This window comes from Ascaphus truei, chromosome 10, assembly GCF_040206685.1.
Source record: "Ascaphus truei isolate aAscTru1 chromosome 10, aAscTru1.hap1, whole genome shotgun sequence".
NCBI lineage: Eukaryota > Metazoa > Chordata > Amphibia > Anura > Ascaphidae > Ascaphus > Ascaphus truei.
In genome coordinates this window covers 44,920,412-44,946,651 of record NC_134492.1, presented here as the reverse complement: position 1 = coordinate 44,946,651, position 26,240 = coordinate 44,920,412, and the positions used below count along the sequence as shown (strand labels likewise).

At 44.7% G+C, this 26,240-nt stretch overlaps 1 protein-coding gene and 1 long non-coding RNA gene across 2 annotated transcripts in view; one reads left to right on the top strand and one right to left on the bottom strand.

The window, feature by feature from the left end:
* LOC142503925 (uncharacterized) overlaps positions 1-18,183 on the bottom strand; it is a 54,585-nt gene extending 36,402 nt beyond the window's left edge. The window contains exon 1 of the long non-coding RNA XR_012804124.1: positions 18,034-18,183. This is a non-coding gene — a long non-coding RNA (uncharacterized LOC142503925). The remainder of the gene's footprint in view (positions 1-18,033) is intronic.
* Positions 11,089-26,240, top strand: part of LOC142503924 (regulator of G-protein signaling 21-like) — a 101,004-nt gene continuing 85,852 nt past the window's right edge. Inside the window, exons 1-2 of the mRNA XM_075616858.1 lie at positions 11,089-11,157; positions 13,634-13,695. Of these exons, the coding sequence (XP_075472973.1) occupies positions 11,147-11,157; positions 13,634-13,695 (73 nt within the window). The 5' untranslated portion in view covers positions 11,089-11,146. The remainder of the gene's footprint in view (positions 11,158-13,633; positions 13,696-26,240) is intronic.

The following is a 26,240-nucleotide window of genomic DNA, read 5'->3' as shown; positions in this document are numbered from 1 at the left end:
CCACTCACTACCTGGTGCAGAAAGGCATCAGTGTAGGGGGGAAATACATCCCTATGGAACCCATGGAGGGGTTAGGCACAAAGGTCATTCTGTCAAATGTGCCCCCCTTCATCCCAGATTGCCTCATGAAGCCGTACCTGCAAGCCCTGGGAGACATTAAGTCCCCCATAATAAAATTATCTTTGGGCTGCAGAGATAGGGCGCTGAGGCATGTACTCTCATTTAGGCGGCAGGTACAACTGCTGCTGCCAGGGAGCAATGAATCTGTGGAGGGTTCATTTAGGGTGCCCTACGAGGGCATAGCATACACTGTGTTTTATGGCACGGAGGGGGTTAGATGTTATCTGTGCAGAGAGCTGGGGCACACTCGTAGGAGTTGCCTCAGAGGGAACAGAGGACCCATACCAACTCCTGCACCCGCCCCTACCTCTGCCAAGACACCCGGTACCGCTGTGCCCACCACAGCGGGGCCCTCAAGGGCCCAGGTCCCTCCTGAGACTGCAGGAGATGTCGCTGTCCCATCCGGAACAGTGACTTCTGCACCTCTTCCTGGAGAGTGGAAGGAAGGAGAGGGGGTCGCCCTGGAGCGGCCAGCCTCTGTTAGCGCTGTCTCCCCCCAGGAGGAAACACCCTGTGACGCTGCGCCCACCGCAGCGGAGCCCTCGGGGGCCCAGGCCCCCGCTGGGACCACAGGAGATGTCGCTGCCCCATCTCGGACAGTGACGTGTACACTTCTCCCCCAAAGAAGGAGAGAGAGGGAAAAGCCCTCGAAGGCCCAGGCCCCCTCTGGGACCGCAGAAGATGTCACTGCCCCATCTCGAACAGTGACATCTGAACCTCTCCCCAAAGAACAGAGGGAGAAGGAAAAGAGCTCGAGGGCTCAGGTCCCCTCTGGGACCACAGAAGATGTCACTGTCGCAACTCAAACAGTGACATCTGAACCTCTCCTCTCAAAAAAGAGGGGGAAGAAAAAAGTCACCTCAAAACAGTCACCCTCTGTCGCTGTCCCCCCCCAAGAACCCCCTAACCCCATTGTAAGCACCGTACAGGGTGAAGGGGAGCGGGAGGAAACTCCTGCTATGGAGACAGCGGCACCCTCTCCTGGGAAATCAATCCCCAGGAAGAGCAAATTTAAAACCAATAAGAGGGTGATTGAGGAGGTTGAGAGTGAACCATATTATGTTTACCCTCTGAAGTCTCGGAAGCGGAAAGAAAAATCAGTTCCGCACAAGGTGGTCCTGTCCGACCCACTGGTTGGGATTAACCAGTGTAAGCCGGATCCCACAAATGTACAGCCCACCCCCCTCGAATTTCTGGAGGGAATGCAGCTGGAGGTACCCGATGCCTCTGGGGACGTTGGGGAACCTCCCAGCGCCCCTCTCGGTTGGAGAGCATCCCCTGGAGAATTGTGCTTCGGTAAATTTGACATGCCGAGTGCACCTATCTTCAGAGCCAACCAAGATCCCCCTTCGGCTGTACCGCCTTCGGGTGACGCACATAGGGATAAAAAGCCCCGGTTTGCGTCACCAGAGGAAGGAGATGGGATAGGGCTGACCCCCGTGGATGAGGGTTTGGAGGGTGTTGTGGTGAGCACTTCCGATTACATCTGGGAGTTGTCTGACCTGAACCCTCTTGGTGCAGAGTTTTGGGCGGGCACTTTGTTGGGAGTGAACGCTGGGAAAGACCCTCCCAATGAAGCCCTTGCTAAGGAGTGCCCCCCCATGGTTGGTGAGAGCTCTCCCGCGGATGGTGGGTGCCCTCCCGCGGATGGTGGGGGCCCTCCCGCGGATGGTGGGGGCCCTCCCGCGGATGGTGAGGGCCCTCCCATGGACGGTGGAGGCCCTCCCGCGGATGGTGAGGGCCCTCCCGCGGTTGGCGAGTGCCCTCCCGCGGGTGATGTGAACACCCGTGGCACGTGTGTTTCTGTGGCCCCCGAGGACTCTCGGGAGACCACTGCCTCTGCCATGTCGCCACCAGCTGCCCCTGAACATCCTGACTTGGGGATGGAGGTGGAGAGCACAGTGGACCCCCTCGTGGAAACACCGAGGAGGGGATCCAATCTAGGGCTGAGAGAGGCCCCCGCAGAGAAGGACGGGGGTCTTGAATTCTCCAGCCAAGAGGAGCCTGGGGAGTTGGGGCTCAGAGGGGAGTCCTCTGGCACCATGGAGTCGGTGGACTCCTCGATCCCCATTATCCCTGCCCGGGAGCTAGATAGTTTCCTGGATGATACCCTCTGTAGACACGGACATACGAAGGTGCAGTTGGCCCTTGAGAGGTGGAAGGATGCTTCGGTCATTCTCCAATCTCTCAGAGTATACATCAAGGCTAACCACAAGGCCAAACTTTCCGGGACTATCGAACATACTCGGGTCCTAAAGTTTAACAAAGTGTTGCGAGAGCACGTAAAGGCTTCTCGGGGTATAGTACCCTGAGCGCCTATGGGAAGCAAGACTCTTGATTACCAATGGCTTTGAGCATCGGTACGCTAAACGTAAATGGATGTAAGGACGGGTTTCGAAGGTTCCAGGTACTCTCCTTTTTACAAAAGGGGAAATATTCTGTGAGTTTCCTGCAGGAAACCCATACCACTCCAGAGGCTGAAGCCAGCTGGCATCTGGAGTGGCGAGGCAAGGTCTTTTTCAGCCACCTCACTTCGACATCTTGTGGGGTGGTGACCCTGTTCTCTGAATCCTTTCAACCTGAGCTGCTGCTTGCCAAAGCTGTTGTTCCAGGTCGCCTGTTGCATATCAGGGTCCGACACGAGGACTACACGTTTAATTTCCTGAACGTGTATGCTCCTGCCAACGGACCCCTGAGAAGGCAGTTCTTCGTCAGAATAACTGAATACCTGGAGACAGTCGACGCAGACGAATACGTGGTGCTCGGGGGTGATTTTAACTGTACCCTCGAGGCTCGCAAAGACCGGAATGGTCCGGAGCCACACCCGTGTTCTGCGTCGGCCTTGCGGGAGGTCATCACCCGCTACTCCTTGGTAGACGTCTGGCGAGAACAACATCCTGAGGCATCCACTGAGTTCACCCATGTTAGGGTGTTTAGGGGTGAACGGATGTCCTGGTCCCGGATCGACAGGCTGTATATTTCCAGCCACAGCCTGTCGCGAGCCCAGTCCAGTGCCATTAGGCTGGCGCCGTTTTCGGACCACAATTGTGCGTCCGTGACGGTGACGCTGCTACCTGCAGCACCCTCGGCCGCATATTGGCACTTCAACAATACGTTGTTGGAGGACAAGGGGTTTGCGATGACGGTCCGAGACTTTTGGATGGCCTGGAGAGGTTGCAGGTCAGACTTTGCCACGTTAGAGCAGTGGTGGGACGTGGGCAAGGTTCATCTGCGCCTCGTGTGTCAGGAGTACACAAAAGGTGCCAGCAGGCGGCGTGATGCTGAGATCGAGGCCCTCAGGGAGGAGGTGCTCGATCTCGAGAAGCGGCTGTCTGTGGCAGGAGACCAATACCTGCAGAGTATGTACGTGGAGAGGAAGTGCACTCTCCGGGACTTGGAAGATCGGAGAGCTCGGGGGGCGTATGTGCGATCCCGCATCAACTTCCTTCGAGAGATGGATCGCGGGTCGCGCCTCTTCTACGCGCTGGAGAAAAAGAGGGGAAACCGTAGACATATCACATGCCTGTTGGCAGAGGACGGTACCCCTCTGACTGACCCGGAGAGCATCCGGGACAGAACCCGGAGATTCTATGTAGATCTTTTCTCTCCGGAGTCCATCCAGCCAGATAAATGCAGGGTCTTATTAGAGGGGCTTCCCACGGTCAATGAGGATGGAAGGGAGCTGCTTGAGTTACCTTTGACTCTGGCCGAGCTCTCTGAAGCCCTCAGTCTCATGTCCCACGGAAAAGCGCCAGGGCTAGACGGGCTGACTGTGGAGTTCTTCCGGTTTTTCTGGGAGATGCTGGGACCTGATTTCACCGAGGTCCTAGCTGAAGCCCTTGAGATCGGTGAGATGCCACTTTCGTGTCGGCGGGCAATACTGACTTTGCTGCCGAAGAAGGGGGATCTCCGTCAGATCTCTAATTGGCGACCGGTCTCACTGCTCAGCACGGACTATAAGATCGTAGCCAAAGCGCTTTCGCTGAGGCTCAAGTCCGTGCTGGCAGAGGTGATTCACCCCGACCAGTCCTATACTGTCCCAGGCCGGAGCATTCATGACAACATTTTTCTGGTCCGGGACCTGATGCACTACGCGCAGAGGACTGGTCTGTCACTCGCCTTCCTGTCCCTAGATCAGGAGAAGGCATTTGACAGAGTGGATCACCGTTACCTTATGGAGACCCTGCGGGCGTTTGGCTTCGGCCCACAATTTGTGGGCTTTCTCCAGATGCTGTACGCCTCTGCAGAGTGTCTGGTGAAGATCAACTGGTCCCTGACGGCACCTTTTGTGTTTGGTCGGGGAGTACGTCAAGGGTGCCCCCTGTCTGGGCAACTGTACGCGCTGGCCATTGAGCCCTTCCTCTGCCTACTGAGGAGGAGGCTCACCGGGCTGGTGCTGCGGGAGCCCGACATGCGAGTAGTCCTGTCGGCTTATGCCGATGACGTGCTCCTCGTGGCCCAGGACCTAGATGATCTAGAGCGGGCACAAGCGTGCCAAGAGGTCTACACCGCGGCCTCTTCTGCTCGGATCAACTGGTCCAAGTGCTCCGGCATGTTGGTGGGTCCCTTACAGGTGGACTCTTTGCCCCCCACGTTTCGGAATGTCTCGTGGGAGAGCGATACTCTCAAGTATCTGGGAGTCTACCTGTCTGCTGCGGAGGACCCGGCCCCAGAAAACTTCAGTGATCTTGAAGAAAGGGTCATTGCTCGTCTGGGGTCATGGGTGTATCTGTCAAGAATGCTTTCCCTTAGGGGAAGGACCCTGGTGATCAACCAGCTGGTGGCCAGTCAGCTTTGGCACCGGCTGATAGCCATGGGTCCAACCCCCGAATTTATCAACAAGATCCAGAGGAGGTTGATGGATTTCCTCTGGATGGGGAAGCATTGGGTCTCTGCGGGAGTTGCGTGTCTCCCTTTGGAGGAGGGTGGACAGGGAGTGGTGTGTGTCCGCTCCCAGTTACACACTTTCCGCCTCCAGTACCTGCAGAGATACCTATTCGCAGATCCGTCTCCGCAGTGGTGCCAGCTGGCAACCAGTTTCTTTCGCCAGCTGCGCAATATGAGGTATGACCGGCAACTGTTTATCATCAGGCCTGAGGGTTTAGGTAGAGACCTCTCGGTGCTGCCGGCATACTACCGGGACTTACTGAAGGCCTGGAAACTGGTCTCCGCGACCAGGAAGGAGCGGGCGGCGGGGGTTGATTTCCTCGCTGAGCCCCTGCTGTATAATCCGGCAGTGGGGGCTCGGATGTTGGATTCACCCTCTATTTGCCGCCGGCTAATCCTGGCGCAGGTGACCAGAGTCGGGGATCTCCTGGACTATGAGCGGCGAGACTGGGTAGGAGCAGAGGAGCTCGCGCCCCGTATGGGTCTGCTTACTGCCCGCGTCCCTCGTCGTTTGATCCAGGAGATTAAAGATGCCATCCACCCCGACTCACGCACCTTCATCGAGGGGGTTTTGCAGACCGGAGAGCCTTGTCAACCTATCAACTTCAGCTCTCCGAATCTTTGCGTAGAACCCAAACCAAGGCAACCCCCTCGAGTTCCTATCTCCCCAAACCTCAGCAGGTTGGGGGATATGTCCCCGGCATGTTTTCGCGGCATGCCGAGGAAAGTCCTGTATTCTCTGGTGCTCCATATAGTGCACTACCTCGCCCTTGTCACCCGCCCAGATACCATCTGGAGGCGGGTATTTTTTGGGAACGAGGACGAGAGACCCCGGTGGAGAGAGCTCTATTCAGCTTTGGTTCCCCGTCCCGCCGGGGATTTGAGTTGGAGGGTCCTCCACGGTGCACTGAGCACAGGAGAGTATTTGGCACACTTCACGGACTCCCCCGCCGCCTGTCCCTTCTGTGGCGAGCGGGAGTCCGTATTCCACATTTATCTGAGCTGCGCCAGACTGCAGCCCCTCTTATCCACCTTGAGGAGCCTTCTTCTGCAGTTCTGGCTGGGTTTTTCCCCTCATCATTTTATTTTTGGGTGCCCAGTGTCCCGAGACAATAAGCCTAGGGATCTCCTAGTTAACCTGCTCCTGGCAGTGGCTAAGGTAGCCATTTACAAGACCAGGAAGCAGCGTTTGGAGAAGGGGGTCCCAACGAACATCGTGGCAGTGTTCCGGGCGCTGGTGCACTCCCGTATTCGGGCAGAGTTCACGAACGCCGAGTCCGCTGGGACGGTTTCGGAGTTTGCCTCCCAGTGGGCGTTAGGCGGGGTGCTCTGCTCGGTATCCCCCATCAGGGGTTCTTCTGAGTTAACCCTTCTTTTTTAAGTGCATTTTTTACAGTGCACTTGCTGATTCCCTTATATATTTGTTTGACTGGTTTTTCTTTGTTCTACTTGGCAACAAGTAGAATTGTTGTTTGACTGAATTGGCCGGCTTCGCCGGCCAATCAGTATTGAACCAGATCAAAATAGGCTGCTGTGTCACTCACCTCAGCACCATCTCCTGCTGCTGCTTCCCTCACCTCAGCACTATAACCTGCTGCTGCGTCAAAATGGTTGTTGGCGACAGGGTTGCCCACCTCGGATATAGCGTATTGGGAAACATTGCTGTTTTGTAAGCTGTTAGCGCAGGTAAATGGCTTTTTACCATGCGTTGTCGCTCTTGCTCTGCCAATTCGATAGGTTCATCAAAAAAGGGTTAAACTTGCATGTTTTGCCAACAACTGTGATTCTCATAGCTCCGTAATGCAAATCACTTCTCCAATCCTTGCCTTTTTACAACACCACCTCAAGGGTGGCAAGATTGCTATTGTGAGTTACCTCTAAAGCGTGAAACATGTGTTTGGCTCAGAGAGAGAAAAACACACAAGTCACCCTGGGGATGGAGTTAGCACCATTCCACTTCTAAAACAAGTACAATCCGGGCGTTTGGGCTGTTAAACCATGTGGTTTGTCACCTTTCTAGACTCGATTTAGAAGAAGCGGTTTGACATAGAGAATACCGTTTTTCACACATTTAATTCCGCTGCGATTTAATCCATGCGATTTGGCAATGACAACTTCGGGGCTATAAGCCTTTTGTAACTTTTTTTAAAATTAGGTTTTTAACGTTTAGACCAAAAAGTTGATTATTTATAGCTAACAAAACTATAATTGTAGGTTATATAAATATTCAGTAAAGCTGCATCAAATTCAAAGGTGTTAAAGGTGTTTTTACTGTAGAAATCTTTACCATAAAGCAATTTGTGAGAATCCCCAAGAAATAGGAATGACCTAGAGGACAGTACAATGCAAGAAAAGGAAAAGCAAGGGCAATTTAAAAGGTAAATACAATAAATTGAACCGTGTAAGTGGGATTTTACTGTATCTCAAAGATAAGATAATTTGAACTCGAGAGCATAAGGTCAATTTCCTCTACACAATCTCCTACTGGTAAGTGGTAATGCTAATACAATTTTTGTTTTTGGTTAAAAAGTTCAATCTCGAACCAACTTTTGCATTATGCTTACATTCTACTAGTAACAACTTGTATATGGGTTCCTATGGGGTCAACATTAAAAAGCTTCTTTCAGGGAGATTTGAGAAAATGTGAGATTTTTAAAACTTCCCTTAATTTGCAATGGGTAAGGTGAATTTTCAGGGCAACAGCAGAAAATCATACGTTTTTTAACCAAAAATCATGGTGTCTCCCTTGTAAGTAAGGCGTATTGGCGAGCATTTTTTTAGTTTATAAATACAATTTCGGTATTATATAGGCAGAATATCAAGTACACTTGTGACCCACAAAACTTGCCTTTACAGCATAAGTTGTTTTATAAAATACAATTCCAGCACTACAACTGAGACATATTAAAGTCTGTTTTATTCCAAGTTAGTTTGTTACATATTGTGATATCCACTTGATCCAGGCACACACATCTCTGCTTAAGCAATAAAACTGACTTTAAAACTTGGGTTGTTAGTGGATTGCAAATCACACTGGAGAAAAAAAAATGAATGTAGGACAAATCCTGACTGGATTTCATGAGCAAAACAGTGCACAGCACAAACTACATTTTGTTCATAACGATTAGTCTATGGATGACATGCAATAAAAAGGGCACATGCAGCGGTCAGACTTGAATATTTACAGTTCTGCTGCAATGTCCTTCAAGGGACACTGGCAAGGTCATGTATGAACCGAAACACAACGAGACATACATAATAACAACTTAGTATACTAAAATGTTTGAAAATAAATGCAAATAAGCATATAAGAACAAGGAACTAAAATCTTGGATATACCATATTTTTCACAGCATTAGCATTTGGTATAAAGTGGCTAAATACAATTGTGGATAGGATATTTTTCCCAAATTAGAGTTGCACACTAGGCTGAGACTACTGTACATTATCCCAGTTTTGGCACAAATAATATATTTGCCCTGTGTGAGGAACACCTCTGATGTTAGCCACTAACTCGTTAACACTTTAACCATAGCAGAGATTTTGTAGTCAGTGGTAATGTTGTGTTTTGTATGACATGGGCTTGTGCCCTTTGGAAGTATTTAGAAGGGTTTAAACCTACACAAAAAGTAAATATATTTCCACTACTATCCAAAGCCAAGTCTCAGTAGAGAAGCAAGAGATAAAAAGCCAATATTGCTGTGCCAGTTTATCCGATTCTCTTGTAGGAAGAATGTATCCTGGGGACAATATGTGTTTTTGCAACATCATTGAGTTCCATGTGGAGGATTTTAATGAGACCATACCCTGAGGTCATTCTAGATTTGAGATGTGCTCTTCACAATTCTCTAGCCGCATGTCCATTTGAAGAAGAATACAAGCTGCACATGACAAGAAAAGCAATAGGACATGTGAAATAAGTTCATTTTGTTATGTTCTCTGAAGATCTAGCAGACGTGTCACAAAGTTTTTCTTCTTTTCCCTGATGCCATTTTTTTGTATGAAATATCCTGGTAAAATGTGTTTTCCGTATGCTGACAATGCTGTGGTCAGAAATCCAACTGTCTTTAATGTCTCCTAGATACTTAGAGATGCAATCCCAATTAACAATATATATAGTATGCTATCAATTTAAGACACTCAGAATTATGTAGCATTAAAAAGTTATGTAGCATTGAAAGGAGCATTTTAACTACTATATGCAACCAATGTTATATTTTTTTTACGTAGCTAAAAATACTTCTTAGGTTTTCAAGTTAGGGCTCTAAAGTCAAACATTGAAAAAAGCAATAACAGATACAATTAAATATATAGGTTACGGTTTACTACGCTGTTTGGGGATATTTGTGGCTCCATTTATTTTGCAACTGAGGAAATACAGTAATGCATCAGTATGAAAAGCTCCTTAATTAGGCGTTTTGTAATTAGCATTTAATTCTGAGCATTTTAAGAAGTAGTAAGAAGAATGGAGGTGATTATCTCTTCCTATAGTAAGAAGCAACTGGTAAAAAAATGCACTGGGTTTATCAGACACAAATCCTATTGTTATCAATGGGATCCTTATTTTTTGATAAATCTATTACTGTTAAATGCATGATTTTTGCCTGAGTGTTGGGCAATATTTGAGGAAAATACAGAACCACATTTATCAAAGAAAACGCATCTGGTTAATGCAATGCTTAATGTTCTTTTTGGTGAGATACAGTATGTTGAGACAATACAGTGTATATATTGCAGTATTCTGCCCCCAAATCACCATTTAATCTCATGGAAACCATGTGAAATACCAAGTTATACCGGGGTATGTTGTGGTGTCATCCCTAGGAACAATGAGGATGGCTCCAATTGAATTTATACACTGTAAAGTAAATAGAAAGAAATCTAATGTTCCCAGCACACAAAGCCTTTGTGTGCTGGGAACATTAGATTTCTTTGGATTATTGATTGGGAGGAAATAGGGACACCCCTGTTCGACATTGCACCACTTCTATTCATTTCAATATATATCTCTTTGAGTGCTGTCTATATCATCATTTGGTATACACTGTAAATATGTTCGTAGAAAACAGATACAGAACAAAGAAAAAATTACTTAAGTACAGTATTTCGCCATGCTGGAGCAGAACAAGTATGAATAATTTCTGGCCTATGTATTAAGAATGTATTTTTACATTGTGCATGAAAATTTCAGAGCTAAAAAGTAAAAACCATTGGAAAAAAATGTGCACCTTATGTATGACGCATCATTTGTTATTTGAAAGGATTATTGATGCATTCTTCATGTCAGGCACCTGATTGATGCAATTTTAATTAAAACAGAATATGTATTTTTTTTATTGATCACTAGTATTAGTAAAAGTGAATTATTACTGCAATATTATTTACAATAGCCATACTGTGAAATGCATTTTTAACCTATATAATGAAACAGCCGTGCTGTGTCAAATAATTGTTGGGGTTCATACAGTACATAGCAGCTTAATTCTGTGCTAACACTATTAAGAGTCTTTTTAAAATCCAATCCAAGTTGAACTTGGAGGATAATTTTGATGCAGTTTTAATTGATTATGATTTTGTTGCGAACATAAATTTTAGTTTTTAGCACATACTATTTAAATCTGTACGACAAGCACAAACTATTTTTGTGCTCCAAAACACGTTAGGTTTTTTTACACAGCTGACGTAGTTGGGGGTTAGTTCATAGGCACAAACAGTCGCAATTGAAATTGCGTTTGACATGCACCAATTTTTCATGAAAAATGCCGTTTGCAACGCTTAATACACTGACCCATTTCTCTCTAAGTTGAGTGCATTTTAAAACATATAATAACTCCTCCAAACTTCTCTCAACTTTTCTAAATGATTAGCTATTTGGTTCACAAATGTAAGAAAACAATACATTCTAAATACACAATTGTGCATGAGAAAAATGTGCTTCCTTGACTATGATTGAAATAGGATGCAGAAATCTGTAGCAGTATCATTAGAAGTGCCACTATGGGAAAAATGTACATTTTAAACCTTCTGTTTCTTTGCATATTAATTGTAATACACCTGCTGTCACGTTGCTTTCAGCTTGAAGATCAGTGAGACAGAGAAATTCTGCATCACCTGTTACTGTCTAAAATTGGAAAGAAAAATGCCAGTGAAGTGAGTTTCTGTGTGTGGCTTTTTATAATTTGAAAAGAACTAGTGAATGAAATATTTAACTTCTGAACAGAGTGGACAGGTTGTATTTTCCAATTCAATTACTGGGTATAGGATATGCAAATTTGATTTGCCCCATCTATCCATATTTCTTATCTTTGTTATGGCTGCACTTTTAAAACAGTCAGCTGTTCTACTGCATGATTTTATATTAGCTGGGAAAGGGAATATAAACCTCTGCACACATATACATCTCTTACACTTAATGCTTCAGTACAATATATGTGTATCTCTTCATAAAATGCTGCATATATCTGGGCTAGAGCTATGCAAATGTCTTCAATAGAGATTGTGAAACTGGAATGCATGAACATTTTTTTTGTGTGCAAATTGTATTCCCTGCTAAACGTATTGCCAAGCCTCAAAGAACTAATAGTAGTGCCACATAAGGAAGTTTTTTGCCAGTTAGTGAAACATGGTGTGTGCCCAACTTATAGGGGCTTATTCTATATGCTCTGTTAGCGAGGTACCGAGCGATCTGCACGGAAAGCCCCATTCAAGTCAATAGGGCTTTCCGTGCAGCGCCATCGGAGTTTACAGAATAAGCCCCATAGTCTCTTCATTAAACAAATATAATAGGTATTTTCACACATTAGCATATTTAACTAAATTTCCATGTATATTGACTTAATAATACTTGGCGAATACCTTATGAACTCTGACGCGTGCAGCTTTTTTTTTGTGGCTCACAAAGGGAACATTTTGCATGGTTCGCGAACTCATTTCAAAAGTTGCTCACATCTTTTGAACTCAAAAGTTACTTTGTGAAATATTTTGCAAATCTCTCTTAAATTCAGTTAGTTTTGTTTGGGTAATCGTTACAAAGTTTCAGAATGTTCAACTGTTCTCCAATTTTGCAAATTTTGCCAGCATTTCACAAAAATCGCAGTATATATAGGTCAATATGACCTAATTTTCCCTACAACGTCTTGTATTGCTTTGTGAATTTTGCTGTTTTGGCTCAAAAAAATTCTGCCGAATTGCACCTGGTAAGCAAACTTCAGAGAAAATGTCACACATTTTTTTTTTATCTGAGTCATTGTACATTATCTACCACACATTAAAAAAGTTATGGTGGATAAATAAAAAAAAAGGGACCAAAAACCCTCCACTATATTGTGTACAACAAATAAAAATATCACTTCTGATCACATTCACATGTCTCAGACAGGTGTGCAACCCTACTTCTCACCATCATCTCTTAGCATACAGTGCTTCCACTTCAGCCAGGGATTCTGGGAAATGATATGCAAATGAGCACACAGTGTCCCCTTTTATGACCATTTTATGTAATGTCCCCAAATCCCTGGCTGCAGTGGCTGCAGACCTGCCTGAGACATGTGAATGTGCTTGCAATTAATATTTTTATTTACAGTATCTACAGAAGTGTGTAAAAATATGGTTGATCAAAATGTATACAGATTATAAACATTTTATCAGTCCCATAGCGGTTATAATTAAAATACAGCATTCCACCAATGGGAGAAACAGACATTCAGATGAACAATCAATTTCAATTCTAAGAAATGAGCCCTATTGCATTTATGGTGATTAAGTGCTTGTGGAGGGCTGTTTAATAAAATAGTTGCCCCCAAACTTATTGTTTAGGATTCCTGGCAACACCAATTATTTTGCAAATATATGAGTTCACACAACTAGTGACACATTATATTCATTTTATTAAACACAGTACTGCAGAAGTCACAGGTTCGGTGACTCCTGGAACAAACATTTAAAACTTCTTTCTAGTCTGCTTCTGTACTGAGAATTTGTTCCAATTGGACCTGGGTGCTTTGAGCAATCCACAGTGGCCTCTCCAACCAGGAAGCAGAACACGGGAGATTATTTACTAATGCCATCCTGTTGCACAACTTGGAGAAAATAGGGCAAATCCAATACAAAATAATTGCTCCAGATTTATCAAAGGAAAAGCTCCAATTACTTTTAATGGAATTCCATGTGTTTAACAAACATGGTAGTGTTTTCAGACTGGTTGTGCCCCAGTTTGGAGCCGGGAAACTTTGTAACAGTATTTGTACAGTAAATGTACAAATAATATTCCAAAGCAATCCATTCTACACTACAAGTCTGGGCGAGAATAGAAATGTCTGCTGCTTCGCTTGGTAACATATTTTTCTGTAAGTAAAATATATTGCAAAACCGCCAATGGCCCCTTTTGCCTGATTTGCATTTGTCAGCAAATGATTTATACATCTTTACTCTAGACTACATGCAAACACAGAATATAATAATAATAATACGGACCACATTCACTTCTCATTTTTAACATGATCTAAATCATACGCCCCTCAAGGTATACTATTATCCCCACATAATGTATATCCCAATGGAAAATATCAAAAAATGCTTAGGCAAAAGATCGCAATGCTATTTTCAAGGGTAGATGTTGTCTTTATAGGTCTAGTTCCAGTGACGAAACGGACTGCTATGAATCCATGGACAAACTGCTGGTCACTAAAGGTAAGACGTTTGACTTTTTCACGATTTGCTAGCAATAACAACAGTGTTATTACTGCAGCTCATGTTAAATGTACTATGAATAAACCTTCAAAGCTATTTTATTTTTTCAAAATACATTAAGGGCCATATTACTACTCCATAAGGTTTGAGGGAACCAGTCCCAGAATCAGGGCTCAATTACACCATAACATCAGTGTAATAATGTTCACTTGTGAATCACCCATTGGGAATCAGCTATAATCAGAGCTATGTGAGACTTTCTTGAAACCTGTTTGTCTAAACTCCAGCAAGAACAAACAATGCATAGGTGTCTATGGGGTGGTGACAGACCTATATATATACCATAATGGACATGACTACCCCCCCATAAAGCAGCCTGCAAAACTAACATGACCATATGGAGTGAACAGGTAAGTACTCACAATACAGCAGCTTGTCCCTGGGTGATGCGTGCCTCACGTCAGTAAGGTAAGTTGAATGGATGTCCCAAAAGGTCCAAAACGGAGCACAGCAGTAGCAAGGAGTGGGGCCACAAACCAGAAAAAGGGGTTAAAAAATAATTTATTCCATAACAAATGAGGGGTACAGGGTAACTCTGACGCATTTCGGGAAAGGGACTTGTTCCCGAAACGCGTCAGAGTTACCCTGTACCCCTCATTTGTTATGGAATAAATTATTTTTTAACCCCTTTTTCTGGTTTGTGGCCCCACTCCTTGCTACTGCTGTGCTCCGTTTTGGACCTTTTGGGACATCCATTCAACTTACTACTTCATAAGACACCTTTCAGCACGGCCTTTTAAATATGGCCATTATGGGCCAATTAAGTAATTGGACAGAGAGGGTTTTTTTTCCCCGGAAGGGAATGTGCCTTGTAGAGCTGTAAAGTGTCTTCCAGCTGGAAGATATCTTAGGGGGTAGCAATTCTTAGTAAATATGGCCCTAAATGTCTTCACTCTAACTTTAAATAGATTGAGGTCTCGTTTATTCATATTGTCCCCTAAAAACACTGCGTGATAGCGTTTCTTCATAAGCATCACAGGGGCAGATTTATCAAGCACCGGCAAGGTTTAACACACCTGATCTGCTGTTAACTTTCATTGAATTGAATGGGAGTTAATGCCAGATTAAGGACCAACGTTTGATGAACAAAAACATATTTCAATTTGGATTTGTATCACTCCTCCAATTTCTGACCATCTGATGCCTCACTATTGTTTGGGAGGTGGAGGGAATCAGAGAACACACAAGGAGTACAGTAGGAACCCTCCCCTTTAAATATTGCCCTCCCCATACAGTATACCCCTTTGCGGGTACCTACCTCCTCTGGTCCTAATGAAGGGACTGCATGGGTTACCGTAGCTCTGATGTTTCCTGTATTGTGTTAGCCCCATCTCATCTGACACAGGGTGCCTGGTAGATGCAGTTAACCCATGTAGAGGCTACAAAAGAGGAAGGGTCACTTCTCCCCTATGTCACACTCCCTCCATTCCACTCTTGTCCCTATGTCACTTTCTCCCCTGTCACCCTTAACTCATGTCAATTTCTTCTCTTCCCATGTACCTCCCCACATTACTCTCTGCCCTCGTGTAACTCCCTCCTCCTTATGTCACCCTTCCTCTCCCTTCCCCCCAAAAAAATAATAAATATATATATATATATATATATATATATATATATATATATATATATACACACATATATATACACAAAATACAAAAGGCTCAAATCAGAGACAACAAGAGGTTAAATGTCACCTGTGGGATAAATAGTAGAATATCCTTATAAGAATCCAGGACGAGATATGATCTATAAAAGAGAAAAATGCCAATACGGTGAAGTACGTTTTATCATATAAATAGAGCGCAAGAAAAGTGGCTACTTACAATGTAGCTGAAATAAACAGGCATGTAAGGATAAAATCCTTTCTGTGACTGCAGCAGAGAGGCAGGTTACACCCTGTGTTCACAATCACTGAAGTTCCCTTGGTTGAAAATGATCTGCACAGTCCCAATAGCCTTGAATAAGGCTTTGCAGCACAGGCAGGAGAATAAAATGTCCTTACTTCAGACAGATAGGGAGATCTGTTAAGAGACCCTCACGCTAGCTATATATATATATATATATATATATATATATATATATATATATATATATATATATATATATATATATATATATATATATATATATATATATATATATATATACACACACACAAAATATATATATATATATATATTTATATATATACATTTATAGCGCGATCCGCTATAATGCGGATACGTTTATAGCGCGGTTTGAGCGTGGACCCCGAATATAAAAAAAAAAAAAATGTTAGTTTTTTTTTTTTTGCACACACACTGCACACACTCACAGCACAATGCACACACTCACAGCACACTGCACACACTCACTGCACACTGCATACATTCACAGCACACTGCATACACTCACTGCACACTGCATACACTCACAGCACACTGCATACACTCACAGCACACTGCATACATACACAGCACACTGCATACACTCACAGACCACTGCATACACTCACAGCACACTGCATACACTCACAGCACACTGCATACACTTACAGCACACTGCATACATACACAGCACACTGCATACACTCACAGACCACTGCATACATACACAGCACACTGCATACACTCACAGACCACTGCATACACTCACAGCACACTGCATACACTCACAGCACACTGCATACACTCACAGCACACTGCATACACTCACAGCACACTGCATACATACACAGCACACTGCACACATACACAGCACACTGCACACACTCACAGCACACTGCACATACACACAGCACACTGCACGCACACTGCACACACACTGCACACACTCACAGCACACTGCACACACTCACAGCACACTGCACACACTCACTGCACACTGCATACATTCACAGCACACTGCATACACTCACTGCACACTGCATACACTCACAGCACACTGCATACATACACAGCACACTGCATACACTCACAGACCACTGCATACACTCACAGCACACTGCATACACTCACAGCACACTGCATACACTCACAGCACACTGCATACACTCACAGCACACTGCATACACTCACAGCACACTGCATACATACACAGCACACTGCATACATACACAGCACACTGCACACACTCACAGCACACTGCACATACACACAGCACACTGCACGCACACTGCACACACACACACACACTCTCACACAGTCAAATACACACACACACACACAGACACACTGTCTCTTTAAGGGAGCTTGCTCTCACAAGACGGAAGCAGAAGCAGGAAGCAGAGACAGGGAGCAGGGCTGCCAGATGCTGGGTAAGTGCTGTGTGCTGTTGCCGCTGTCCCACCGGGTCTGGGAACGCTGGGAGAGTTCTCAGCTTTCCCCCTCCGGAGGACACAGTACCACCACAAAAAAAAAAAAAATTCTGCGACCCCGTTTAAAACGCGGTGGCCGCGGGTGGCCCCCAGAGGACCGCGCTATAACGGGGTTAAGCTGTATATGTACATATATATATATATATATACATATATACTGTTGTGTCGACGGTTATTCCAACACAAACCAGTGGCAATCGACAAAAAGACCCAGGTGCATGCTGGGTCGTGTTTAAGGCAAGTTTAAGGCATTTCTGCATTGACTAATGGTCCATCAGATTAACAGCGGGGGTCCCCTGAATGGGACTGCCAGGGACCCCTGCTGTGTTAAACCGATGGGTCATTAGTCAATGCAGAAATGCCTTAAACTAGTCAGGTTACACCCAGCATGTAACCGGGATAGTTTAAGGCAAGCCTTAGAATACTCGTTGTCTCGTCATATATACATATATATATATATATATATATATATATATATATATATATATATATATAAACCCTGTCTTCCCATAAGAGAAGGCACAAAAGCAGCAACACTCTTTCAGAGCACACAATCTCTATGATATCTATCTAGAAATATATTAAGCAGTAAGAACCACAATATAGTCACTGAGTCAGACTGCACCACAACTCAGTGAGCAAAACACAAATCAGGGTGCTCAGCTCATATATATGTACAACAAAAAGCAGCAGCAAGCACTCCAAGCAACAAATGTAAAGTCAAGGTGCATGCTCCATAGAAATCAATATAGAAACCCTGTCTTCCCATAAGAGAAGGCACAAAAGCACCAACACTCAGATATAGCAAAAAGACATGTATTAGCAGTGACAAAACAGCACACTATAAACCCAACGTTTCGGTCCTGGCAGGACCTTCTTCAGGGGGGTGCTACCAGACAATGACACCCAGAGAACATATATACCCCATAGTTCACCATCTGAGGACAATTAGAGGCAGCTAATTGTACAATCCTGGAGCTCCACGAGTGCAATCAGTGTATGAGGTAGTACGGCGGCCATCTTGGAAATCAGGAGACAGAGCAATGTATGCTATCGCACATGTGCAGATGAGTACAGGCTCCCCTGGTGGACAAAAAAATCCTAGCATCCAATGTTGCTAGGAAACGCATGTGTGGCGTCATAAAGTTCTGGGATGTCAGCTCAAAGTAAAGTTGCGCATGTGCAAGGCTCTGTGACAGCACCAGAACGTCACGCCGATCTGGTACCCCATTCAGTGTCAATTGCATCAGCGTGGCAGCTCCCTAAAGAAAATGACAGTGAAGGAACAAGTGAATCAACACATAAGGGGAATAAAAACAATTTCCAGAGCTGAGGGTGACTGTTTAGATGGCAAGGGGAGGGAGGGCAAGGGGAGGGAGGGATAACAAGGGAAAGGAAGAGGTAGAGCAAAAACATGCATATAAATTAGGCAATTGTAGGACACAGAACAAAAATTCAAAAGATGCAATCGCAAAAAACATCCTAATTTGAAATCTTCATTTAGTCCTCGCGGAGCCATTGTGTTCAGTTCAAAAATCATGCGAGTTTCATGTTGTAACAGCAATTTGCCCCTGTCTCCTCCACGGGGGCCAGCATGTGCTTGCATGATGGGCATGCATCGTAGCGTTGCCAAGCTATGCTTGTGATCTTTAAAATGTCTCGCTACCGGTTGCAGTTTGAGATCCTCATTATTCGTACTGTCAAGTAATGCCTTCCTGATTGAGGAGCGGTGCAAGCTCATACGCTCCTTCAACATACGTGTGGTTTTACCAATATAATACAGGTCACATGGACACCGGATGATGTATACAACGAATTTACTCTCACAGTTCATGTAATCCTTTATTTTAATGGCTTTTCCACTATGTGGATGGATAAAGCTTTTCCCCAATATCATGTGTTGACAGTTTATACAGCCATGACATTTGTGTACTCCGGCAGTTTTGGAGAGCCAATTCATAGGGCTGGCATACTTGGATACCGGATCTGCCTGTGTCAATAGGTCACCTATGTTTCGGCCCCTGCGGTAACAGAATAATGGTGGTTTGGTGAAGGTTTTCCCAATCCTTTTGTCGTTTTCCAAGATGTGCCAGTGTTTCATGGTACTTCTACGAATAGTACTAAAAGTGGTATTAATCCCAAAAGATCTGAAGTGCTGATTTGGATGGTTGGTTTGAGGAGTTGATCACGGGAAAACCTTCTTGCCTTGGCTAAGGCATCTTTGACCTCTTTGTGGTTATAACCTCTTGCAAGGAACCTGTGTGTCATACACTGTAGCGCTTCCTCACACTCGTCACTCCTACTGGTGATCCTCAAGACCCTAAGAAATTGAGAATACGGCAACCCCTTCTTCAGAGCTTCAGGGTGGTGACTACTGGCCAGAAGTAGGGTATTTCTGTCCGTTGCTTTATGATGAATCTTCGTCAGCAGCCGGGTTGGTCCCATGTAAACAACAGTGTCAAGAAAGACGATCTGCTCATTGCTGTAGTTGAGGGTAAATCTTATGTTTGACGGAATAGAGTTCAGGTATTCCAAAAATTTCAACAGGTCTGCTTCAGAGCCATCCCATATCAGGAACAGATTGTCAATATATCTCAAATATGTACTGACATTATTAGCATATGGGGAATCATACAGGATATGGGTTTGTTCATATTGGGACATAAACAGATTGGCATACGATGGGGCCATGTTAGACCCCATCGCTGTGCCCATACATTGTAGAATGAATTTTTTCTCGAATTTGAAAAAATTCTTATGGAGCACAATGTCTATAAGCAGAAGTAAAAATTCTATTGGCAGACCAGTGTAGCCCCGAGGTAAATTTGGTCTTTCTGGCCCCCCTCCGCGAGTGCCGTGTGGTAGCGGGTGCCGCCGGAGGCTGCGACAGACCCGCCGGCACTTCGCGAGGGTGGGGGCCAGAGCAGGGAGCAGCTCGTGGTGTTCTGGTGCAGGACGGTTGCCGGGGACGCGATCGGGCCGTCGCTAAGGCCGCGATCGCGTTGCCACCGGCCCGGCGGCTTAAGGAGAGGGCGCCGCCATTGCGTGTTAGTTCGCGCATGCGCAGTAGGTGGCCAGCGTAGGGAAGGCTCCAGACAGGTCGCGCATGCGCAGGTAGGATCCCCAGAGCTAGGGAGAGATCGTGCGAGGGCAGGCATAGGGAGACAGAGGTCAGGTGCTCCCTTGCGGCCAATAGGGCTGGAGGAAGCTCAGCCCGGGAATATAGATACATTTCCCGGGCTTTGCAGAGTGAGTCTGCACGAGGAGAAGGAAGGAGTAGGAAGGGTGCAGGGAGCGCGTGGCTCCTGTACCAGGTAAGGGTTCTCCTTAGGTCCCCAGGCAGGCCCCAATTCCCGGTAAGGGCAGGGGGTAACTGAAGAGGGACGGCCCTAGATAAGGAGGTTACCCTTAGGTGCGGAAGGTGCAGGTTTGGCAGTGCCACAGCGGATAGGGCTGTGCGCACTGGCAAATAGGCACAGCGTGCAAGCAGTGGATTTGCTGCGGGATTGAGGTGGCTGTGTGTGAGTGCAGCTGTGTGTGTGTGTGTCGCTGCATGAGCTGGGCGCAGTGTGTGCAGCGTGTGTGAATGCCTGCAGGCTGACAGTGAGAGCTGTTAGCATCTGGGAGTTAGGAGTAGCTAGAGAGTTACAGATAGGACTGGGTAGCTAGGGTAGGGGGGGCAGGTTATTGTTCCACAGGCCCTAGGAGTTTTCCCCAAGCCATCCCAGGTTGCGGTTCATCAGGGACAGGCCCTAGGTTAGGGTTCCTGTCCTGATAGGGTTAGTTAGGGATAGCGGCGGTTGCTGTTCCCGTGATGCGGTTGGTGTTGCCGTGATTCGGTTGCTGTTCCTGGGAAGCGGTGGGACCCTCATTGGGGTCCACGGAGAGAAGTACCTGGATAGGATCAGACGGACGTCTGACCCTTTTAGAAGAGAGTTGCAGGCCCGAGCATCGGAGTGCTCGGAAGGTACCTCTGAAGTATATAAGTGCACCAACTGGGCCCTAGCTTAATTTAGTGACTGCGCAGTCACCCACGACCTCCGTAGGAGTACGGGACATTGGGTGTGGGGGATAACAGGACACTGGGTGGGAACACCAGACATTGGGCTGAGGTGATGCGGATAGAGCATAAGGTTATGTGATGTTATGTACTGTGTTATATGTTCTCAAGTAAAGTGTTAGTTATTGTTTTATATCTATGAGTGTTATTGTATTTCTTACCCAGGGCTATCTTTCGTAACGGGGAACCTGGGTAAGTGGAGGCGCTGCACCAAGTAATGGTAAGGGTTTCCCCAGGCTCCCAGCTAGCGGAGGCTCAGATCTCCTGGAGCCACAGGTGTGATACAGCTACCAGTAGTCCCTTAGAGCAGGTGTGTTGCAGGGAAAGGAACCGGTTAGACCACGAGGGGCCAATGTGAGATTGGGTGGGTCAGGCGGTTCACAAAAAGGGCTACACCAGTATAGCCAATGAATTTGTCTAGATGATCCTTTACTGCTTCCATACCCTCAGCATGCCTAATATTCGTATAAAGGCTCGAAATGTCCAATGTGACCAGGAGGCAGTTAGTAAGGTCAAAATCCAAGGCTTCCAATTTATTAATAAAGTCAGTGGTGTCTTTTATATAGCTTGGCGTACTGACCACAATCGGCTGTAGATGAAAGTTAATATATTGAGAGAGGGGGTGACAAAGGGAGCCCATCACCGCAATGATGGGTCTTCCTGGTGGAGAGGTCAAAGACTTATGCACTTTGGGAAAAATGTATATCACTGGAGTGATCGGGAATTCCTGTGTTAAGAATGTCCCCGTTTCCTCCGATATCCACCTATTGTTAATGCCAAGTTGTATTATGGTATCAATCTCTTTTTTATAAATGTGGGTGGGATCACCTTTCAGTGCTTTGTAATGCAAGCATACATTAAGTTGCTGCATTATTTCTGCTCTATATTGTTCATAGTCCATCACACCTATGCCCCCCCCTTTGTCCGCTGACTTAATAATGATTGCTGTATTATCCTTAAGTGACTTGATTGCAAGGTGCTCCTCTTTGGTGAGGTTAAAAAAGCTTCTTTTTTGATTTTTAACAGCATCCCTGGTATCCGCTTCCACCAGACTAATGAATGTTGTGATGTTTGGATTATGAACCTGGGGGTCAAAAGAGCTCACCTGTTTGAAAGGTTGTGATGTCCGATTTTCTTAATTAAGCGTAGAGTCGTCTCGCTAATATCTGCAGAAGAAGTCCTTCAAGCGAAGGCGTCTATTGAGCCTGTATAGATCTACCTCCCAGTCAAATGGGTCCAGTGTATGTGTTGGCACAAATGATAAGCCCTTTTCAAGGACACTCTTTTCCGATGGTGTTAACATGTAGGATAAGATGTTATACACTATGTCCTTCACTTCTTGGCCTTCTGGACCCCTCTGTCCTTTGATTGCCTTGGAAGAAATCTTGTTGCTGCGGCCGCCGCCCCTGCGGGTCTTTCGCCAGCATCTGGGTCGTGGGGTGGGGGTTTCTGATGTATTACACCCCCTTGTCCTAAAAAAGGATCCGTGCGAGCAGTGTCTTGGTTGTCCGAGTGATCAGTATCACTAGTGTTGTATGCACTCCCCGTGGTGCCTGCACGTCTTCCCCTTGTGTTCTTCCGTCTTTGGCCTGATCTCCCGGGAATTGTCTCACTGATGCCCAACAACCATTTATAGACGTGCCGTTCCTTATAGTCTGTGGTAACTTGTTTCAGTTTCTCACGTTTGTATGTAATGAGGCTTTCTCTATAGGCGTCGACTCCTACTTGTAGTTTGTCAGTCCAATTAACCTCTTTGTCAGCGGTGAGGGCACGGTCATTTTTTGTTTTAATGGTGGCAATCTCAGCTCTAATCCGATTCAATTCTTTAGTAGATTGTTCAATGACCAATATTATCAGATCCAATGAGCATTTATTGAGAATACTGATCCAGCGTTTACAAAATTCTGGATCAGACCGTCCAATAGTTGGCTGATTCTTAATGCGGTACCCTCTTGGTAACAGTTTCTCACGGTGATAGTGAGAGAGGGTTGCACCATGAAGGAAAAAATCAACTTCCCTCTTGCTCAGTTTAAGCAAATCATTAAAAATATCAGAAACTTTTTCTGTGCCAAAAATTTCCTCTATCGAATCTGTATACCTGATCCTAGAAATATCAGTCTCACTATAACACAAAGTATCTGATATAGATGAAAACAGACCCCCACATCTGGAAATTCGTTCATAACACACAATCTCTATGATATCTATCTAGAAATATATTAAGCAGTAAGAACCACAATATAGTCACTGAGTCAGACTGCACCACAACTCAGTGAGCAAAACACAAATCAGGGTGCTCAGCTCATATATATGTACAACAAAAAGCAACAGCAAGCACTCCAAGCAACAAATGTAAAGTCAAGGTGCATGCTCCATAGAAATCAATATAGAAACCCTGTCTTCCCATAAGAGAAGGCACAAAAGCACCAACACTCAGATATAGCAAAAAGACATGTATTAGCAGTGACAAAACAGCACACTATAAACCCAACGTTTCGGTCCTGGCAGGACCTTCTTCAGGGGGGTGCTACCAGACAATGACACCCAGAGAACATATATACCCCATAGTTCACCATCTGAGGACAATTAGAGGCAGCTAATTGTACAATCCTGGAGCTCCACGAGTGCAATCAGTGTATGAGGTAGTACGGCGGCCATCTTGGAAATCAGGAGACAGAGCAATGTATGCTATCGCACATGTGCAGATGAGTACAGGCTCCCCTGGTGGACAAAAAAATCCTAGCGTCCAATGTTGCTAGGAAACGCATGTGTGGCGTCATAAAGTTCTGGGAAGTCAGCTCAAAGTAAAGTTGCGCATGTGCAAGGCTCTGTGACAGCACCAGAACGTCACGCCGATCTGGTACCCCATTCAGTGTCAATTGCATCAGCGTGGCAGCTCCCTAAAGAAAAAAAAAAAATATATATATATATATACACACACACACACACACACACACACACACACACAAACACACACAAACACACACACACAAACACAGGACAAACTTTCAAGGGAGCCTTTCACTGTGCCTCAAGAGGCATAAAATGGCATTTTAGTATTCTGGCTTTTAAACACCTGAAATTGACACAGTAGAGCAGCACAGTACTGTACACATTACAGTTCATTAATTTCATTGCACACAAAGAAACAGAATCCATGAAATTCAAACAAAGCAACCGCATAAACACGTGTGCCTGGAGCTATTGGCCACGTTCATGCCGCGTGGAGTACAGCAGCGCACACGAAAACGGCACCGTGATTTGTTAAAATAATGGCCGCTGCATCTGTATATGTACCAATGACTTTAAAGAAACATATATAATGAAAATAATAAAGTTTTATTGTATCATCAACAACGACACTCGTGATTTATTTACAGTGCTAATTAAAATCCCCAATAAGGGGCAAATCTAAAATACTGACCATATACTGTATGTTAATCCAAACAATATTAGTTGTATAGGTCAAGTATAGGTGATTGTAACCTTGTTGGTATAGCATAATATCTCTATATTAATTAATAATTCACTGTAAAATATAGTAGCTGCAAAAGAGAATTTATAAATGTACAATACAGTGCTATTGGCAAATTGTATCTGGCATTGATATGTGGCTAGTAGGAATCCATACACAATAGATATAATATTATTTGTAACTTATATCCACCCATTGTATCAAGCACTCGTTGGTAATTAGTATTAGAGCACACCCTGCATGTGTCTGTATATATCACAAAAATCTCCTCATATATAAGAACTGTATCCAATAGTTATTAAGGAATTGTGTAGGCTAAATCATCTAATCCTCAGATAGATAAATATTATATTGAGGTAGCCCAAATACACTTAGATAGATATGACTTAGCAATGTATATAGACAGATATCTATTTCCTTATGCCTATTGTGTGCTATAGTATCACCAGTATACAGTTGATTGCATGCAGGTATTATTATTAGTATCAGAGAACCAGCAGGTCATAGTCAATAACATTCAACTCTACAAAACTAGGCAGTCTGTGTACATACTGCTAGAAACGTACTTGATAGGAATTTCAAGTTTGTAGCCACTAAAACATATTACCATTATCACAAGTTGATGCCACCATCGTGGCGTCACTAAATATCCCTACGTACGTTTCGTCTACAAGGCGTAGACTTCGTCGGGGGAGGAGGAGTGAAGGTTGTGATTATGTCGTCTCCCTTTTATTCCCAAACATGTGGGAGTGTCAGTGAGACTGCCTCTCTCTCTGTAAGTATTGGGAGATGCTCGCTGATGACGCTAAGTTTTTAGCCAATAGCGCAGCAGCGGGTTAATGTAAACAAAGAACGGAGACATTTTGGGACTCTGGAAATAAATCATCACAGTTGAGATACCTGTGCCGCTGTGTCGCTATATCAATCATAATTAGAGTATATATTCTTTTGAAGTCAGTATGTCGGTATTTAGTTATTTATTGGAATGAATATACTTCTTGTTGTTTATTGTTTTAATCTCTTGGTTTGCAATCAAGATCCGTTAATCTGGATAGACTTTGATATTAAAAGATTCAAACAGGCTTGTTGTCCTTTAATTCAGAAGGGATAGTACCTTTATTACTCAAATTAGTTAACTATAGTCCAGATGGTTATCCTCAGTAAATTACTATTACCTGAAGAGACAGGGAAAGGAATGAATGGGGTTGAAACAAAACAAATGTCTGTGATATCATCACAAGGGTGAAGAAATTCAAATGGCAGTGGGTCGAACATATCCTAAGAAGAAATAACCATTGATGGACAAAGATCGTATTTGACTGGATTTTCCAAAGAAAATTAAAGACCATGACGACAAGATGGGAGGATGAAATCAGAAAATTTGTTGGAGCTACATCATCATTTCAAAGAAGTCTAGGAAGGGACCGAAATGTCGATCTTGCTTTTGGAATAAAATAATTGTTTGCAGTTAAGAAGTCCTGTGAGTGCATCATTACTACAATTGTTCTACAATTAATCAGTGCACAAAGCACCCAGGCAACTGATTTTTGGAACCAAGACTGCACTTTGATTTGTATTGTATATCAAATTGTATC